General features: G+C 32.6%; 1 protein-coding gene across 8 annotated transcripts in view; it reads left to right on the top strand.

The window, feature by feature from the left end:
* Window positions 1-2,601, top strand: part of stag2b (STAG2 cohesin complex component b) — a 165,706-nt gene extending 163,105 nt beyond the window's left edge. For all 8 annotated transcript variants that reach the window (XM_059976954.1, XM_059976953.1, XM_059976957.1 and 5 more), the window contains one exon: window positions 1,757-2,601. In XM_059976954.1, the coding sequence (XP_059832937.1) occupies window positions 1,757-1,780 (24 nt within the window). In that variant the 3' untranslated portion in view covers window positions 1,781-2,601. The remainder of the gene's footprint in view (window positions 1-1,756) is intronic.
* The last annotated feature ends 3,399 nt before the right edge of the window (window positions 2,602-6,000 follow it).

The raw sequence follows: 6,000 nt of genomic DNA on the forward strand, positions 1-6,000 counted from the left end.
GAACTGTTTGCAAGTTATAGTATCATGGTTTTGATGTCTCTTTTTCTGATATCAGGCAAGTCATTGGGTAAGATGCCTAGTATACACCAAAAGGGTACTAAGGATGACTGAGAGTGGCACTTGTTTCTAAGAGGATATATTCCTGAGGACTTCTGGCATTTTTAAAAAATTTGAATTTGTAATTTGACTGTTAAAACTTGCAGGATGATTTCTTGACAGAAATTTCAATCTTGAGGAACTATAATGTTTGAATTGTTTTGAAGATAATTAACAAATGATCCTTTAAATTATTATTTGGCCTCTTAGTTTTTAATTATACAAAATATTCAGTGGATATTACGACATAAAAATTGTAAATGGAAATAATTAACGCATTAAATGCAGAATGACTGTGTTAGTGGTACAATTTGATTGATCTGTTTACTTTCTAAGTAAAACACTGGGAAAATGGAAGTCTGAACAGAAAATGCAAGGGGTACACACTGCAGCTCAGGTCACATCTGTGGAGAGAAGGACAGAATTAATGAACCACTGTCAGACGTAAAATGCAAAAACAAGTGTACTTTCAGATGCAGAGATAGCAAGGCACAGAGAGAATGTGGTGTGTGTTTCTAATCATGTGGAGACCCCAGTTATACAGATGACAATGCCTTTGAAGCCATTTAAAATGGAGTTGAATGTTTATCATTCATAACTTTTCTGTTTGGAGAAGTGTAAATCAACAATTGGAGCAAAGAGGAATGGAAACATACTGAAAATGGTAGTAAATGAAGATCTAAAACTTACAATACTGGAGATACTTCAGGCTGCTTCTGTGAATGACCTTGCAGCAGAACCTGTACCAGTTCAGCATATATAGAAAACTGGCTAGCTAATATTGCTGAATTTGAGTTCAAAGGGCTGCTTATAGGGTCTGTTTCAAGTGATGCTGAGGTACTGTTTTCTAAGCTTACATTGGGCTTTGTTAGAATAAAGATCTTAAAAGGAATTTGATGTCGAAGGGTCTATTTGAAGCTCAGAGTAATTCTTGCAGACTCAATTGAGATGTTTACCTGAAAGCTACAACTTAATTTGAGTTAGTATGTTTTTCACAATGTAATCTCCTCTAATTGGAAAATCTAATTTTAGAGTAGTATACCACTTTACAGAACTCCTGTATTTACAATTTGTGACAGTGACCGTTAACTTTCATTCTTAACTCAGTCTACAATGTTGTATCGAAGTCCAACGTAGATTTGAAGACCAGTACTTTGTTTCCAGGCATAACTCAATAACTAGATTTCCATGTTTGTCTCAGAACTGGCAAATTTTGATGTTATGCATTCCACCTGTAATATTAGCACAGAGTTCTCTCTGCAATGCTTTTTAATCCTCTTAAGTATTTCTAGTATTCTGTTGTATTTTGCCCCATGTTTTTTTTTCTCTTTACTGTCTTGATTTATCTCCCTGAATTTGCCATCCTCTAGACATATTGGATGAAATTATCAGGCAGTCATTTCCCCCCGGCACTGAAAACTAATTGTCAACTGGGCATTTGATTTTTCACCTGATCATCAGTATGAACTTTGTTCTGCAACTTAAAACTCGCTTGTTTTATATTTTTTCCTAGTTCTAATTTAGGATATTTACCCAGAAATGAGAACTGTTTCTCTCTTCACAGATGATGCTTAACCTACTGAGTATCAGTGAAGTTTTCTATTTTTGTTATACTTGTTAAATTATTTCTAACAAAAGCTATGGTTTCTGTTCCTTTTAGGTCCTTGGGGTCTCAATGTTCTGAGGAAATGTCATTTTTATGAATGAAATAAGAGGTAGTTTTAAAAGAAATATTTTGGTTATTGCAGTTAAACTATTAAAACTGTACAGATTTTCTCCTTTCAGGAGAATGCTTATTGGAGTTGTTCACTGTTCACCTAGATTAAGTGCTTTGAAGAGGCAGTTTGTTGCCTGATAAATTGATATTTTAAGAGACTGTAAAATTATGGAAGCAAGTTAAATTCCTTCCAGTAGTGCCACTGTATTGTGTCTCTGATTAAATGAGCTTGGTGTAGTATGTTTGAAAGTTTCTCTAAACTATTATTTGACTTGATAAAGTTTGGGAATAGGGAACTAAATTTTAAATAAAAATATATATATGATTGGTGCTGATTTTATAATTGCAAATCTTGTTCAGTTTTTCATACTTTGAAATTCCAAACAAAAGGACGAGGTTTAAAAATTATAATAAAAAATTAACAGCGTCTAAAATAGCATGGATATTCATGCTTAAGTAATTTTTAAATTTGTATTTTATATTTTATTCACATCTGTCCTTGCAAGCAATCTTCAGGTTAAATGAACTACAGCTGGTCATAGTACATTTTGTTTTAATAATGTAAATTAGTTCGAAGATACTAGTTATCAAGAAAATTACCCATTTATGTTATTCCTTAAATTTGGGTTCATGTTTTTAATTTTTATGGTAAATTTTCTGTCATAATTATAATAAAGTTTCTAATAACTCATAGAACGCTTTTCAACATTGTTCTGCAGTACTCTGGCAGCTGGTTATTTTATCAACTCTATGTTGATGTTAACTTATAATAAAAACAATGTACATGACACTTCTTGGTGGTTGTCTTTCATCTATTATGCTTTTTTCTTTAAATCATTCCATGCTTTGTACTGCTTCAGTGCATAACCCCCAAGCCCACTCTGCTGCATAACACGTAAGTTTATTTCAATTGGACAAATATTTGGCTTTATTTGTCAAAATAAAAGCTTGGCAATTACATCAGATTTTATTATTAATTCATTAGAATGCCACAAATAAATGGTTGTCTTCTGAAGAATAGCTTGCTTTTACACACTTTAAAAACATTGCTCATATTTGGCAGTATCGCCTTTAGCGCTCCTCACACCACTGCATTTAAAAAAAAACTGCTGAGGATTGTATATATGATTTTTAAAAATAAATGAAAGCAGACTTTTCTACTTTAAAAAAGTGCATTTCGTTGTAAAGGCAGTTCTTCAAACTGTATGTTTTCAACCAACTGAAATGTTTTATATTTACCTTATCCTGTTGTCCTCAATATTTTGCTGTTCATTGTACTGTTCTGATTTGTATTTATGTCATGAAACAGTAACTTTTTGAATAAAAATTAAACCTAAAAGGTTGTGCAATGGTATTCATTGTACAGTGCTGTTGTAAGTACGTATACTTTTTAAATGCCTAATGGGTGTAAAAGTATAATCTTATTATATTTACAACTGACCTTTTCAAGCTCAAGTATGTCTTTGGGTGAAAAAATGGAGTTGAGGCACAGGATTAAATATGAATAGTGGAGAAGGCTTGGGGGGGGGGGGCTCTGCTTTTATGTTCTTATTTCTTGTGCGTTCTGACAATGAATAAAATTGAACATTCAGGATATAAATATGCCTAGGTTTTGTAAGATTTTGCTGATAAATATAGATAAGTCGAAATATTTAAAAAGTGATAATGTGGCAATTAAACGTAAAACAGATTTTTCTCTACACATAGGATTCAGAATTCTTTTGCAGCTACAGTAACGAATGAATAATCAGAGATAAAAACTATTGAACAGACTAGTGTTTCAAAGTTGAAACATGAATAATATTTATATAACAATCTTAATTTTTATAGTAATAGTCTAAATCCACCTTTTAAAAATTTTTTCCTGAAATTTATTGTTTGAGTTTTATTCCTTAAAATCTAATTATCTTATATATGCAGTTAAATGTGCACAGTGCACAGTTTAATCAGAATTTAATACAAGTTTGAACTAGCCTCTGGAAACAAACCTTATTGCTCGAACTTTAGTTGTGGCCTTTATTACCTTCACTAGTACTTTTGGTGATTTGTCTACCTGTACCCCTGGATGCCTTTGCTAATTTATTGTATTTTATTGTCCAAATATTATATAACAATTTTCATTCTTCCTGCAGAGAAGCACATCCTCACATTTGAAATTAAAAATATTAAAATCTGTTTAACAATTACGTACGTTCTATGTTTATTAATGTCTTCTATTTTGTCACCTTCTGTATTTTGTCACCTTTGTACAGTTACTAATTTTGTGCTGCCTGCAAATAATGAAGTGGTATTTTGAATTCTTGAATTCAAATCATTTGTGTAAATTAGGAAAACTGGTATCAACACCAATCCCTTTTGAAATGCTACTTCCCACTTTTAGCAGATTGATATTCATTTTTCTATTTGCCACCTGATTCCAAATGCTTGGATTCAAAAGCCTGTTAAAAAACTGCATATATTTGATTTCTCTGTCTACACTACTACTTGGTTATTTTTCCAAATAAATAAAAACTGAAGCAAACTTGTAAGTGCACTGCTTAATACTTAATAAGTAATAATGTACCTTTAAAGATTTATCATTATTGAAATGCAAGAAAGTTGGTAGCCAATACAAATTACAGTGATATAAGTGACTACATAAGTGGTAGCCAATTTTTGCTTTAATTGCACATATAAGGATGTAATAAATAACTACTCCATCCGACAAGCATGCTCTGTTGTTCAGAAAATCATAGCTGACCTTTTACCTCAAGTGATATATTCCTTCCACGTGCCAATACCCTTTGATTCCTCTAATACTCAGAAATCTTTGGCTGTGTTTAAAAGTATTCAATCACTAAGTTTACAGAATACTCTGGGGAGAGTTTTCCAAAGATTCACCATCTTCTGATGATATTTCCCTTTTGGTCTACCCCTTGTTTTAAGTCTGTGTCCTTTAGTTTTAAAAGTCTGAGGAGAAATTATATTTCTGCTTGTACGCTATTACTTAAGTATTTTAGATGACTTATTGAGGTCACATGTCATTTTTCTTCTTTTAAGCTCCTCTGAATAGAGACTTGGCCTACTCCATCACTTATGGCAGACTTATCCTAGGAAGCAATCTAGTGAACATTAAATACATGCCCTCCTTTTGTTCAGGATATCTAAAAGTGATGTATAATTCTGGTAGGTCTTCCCTGCCCTCAAATTCTCTTGCAATAAAGGCTAACTAATAATTTGCTTTCCCAAATATACATGCATGTACTTACTATAAAACCTCCAAGGTCTCTGTGAGCGCAACATCTCTTTAAAAACAACTTTTTAAACCAAAGTAGATAATCTCATTTGTGACATTGTACTCAGTTTTACATGCTATTGCTTAGTCAGCTTGTCTGTATACCTTTGAAGTCTTTCAACTTTTTTACGACATATAACCTGCCACTAATTATGTTCTGCCAACCTGAGAGTGACCAATTTATTTCTACTGCTTTGTGGTGGCTAAAAAAGCTCTCAATCCACACCAGTATATTGCCCCTCAATTCGAAACTAATAACCTTGTCAGAAACTGGCTGTGGGAGACCATATTGGAATTCTTCTGAAAATTCAATATTCACAATGTTCCTCATCTACTCTATAAATCCTCAGAACTCCCAATAAATCGGCAGTATACAATTTCTCTTTCATTACTCCATGTTTTCTCTTTTCAGTCGTTTTCAAGATTCAAAATCATTTATTGTTATCCTTCAATTCTGTAGAAGTTCATCAGTGTTGATGTGCATTGACCAGCTCTCTTTAACAAAGTATAGGCATTAGCTTTCTCAAGAATGTCTTCTAAAACCATGAGAGATGTGTAGTCGTAGTGGTTAGAAACAGTTTCTACTGCTGTGCCACCAACAATAAAGAGGGTTGTGAGAGTTGCAGTTTTGATGTTCTCTCCGTTAAGTTTCTAGTATTTTACCAATAATAGGCATCCTAACCAAACAGTAGTTCCTGATTTATTTAACTCATTTAAATAGTGGAATCAACTTAGCCAATATCCAATCTATAGAAACTTATTTCTAGAATATTGACAATACATAACTCTGCATTCATTATTTCCATGCCACCTTTTTCAAAACGTGATCCTCTCAAACTGGTCCTTAAGATTTCAGGTCTCAGACAGTAACCTCTGTATTGATAATTATTTACTAATAGTAATTTCTGCTCTA

Source organism: Hypanus sabinus, chromosome 8, assembly GCF_030144855.1.
Source record: "Hypanus sabinus isolate sHypSab1 chromosome 8, sHypSab1.hap1, whole genome shotgun sequence".
Classification (NCBI taxonomy): domain Eukaryota; kingdom Metazoa; phylum Chordata; class Chondrichthyes; order Myliobatiformes; family Dasyatidae; genus Hypanus; species Hypanus sabinus.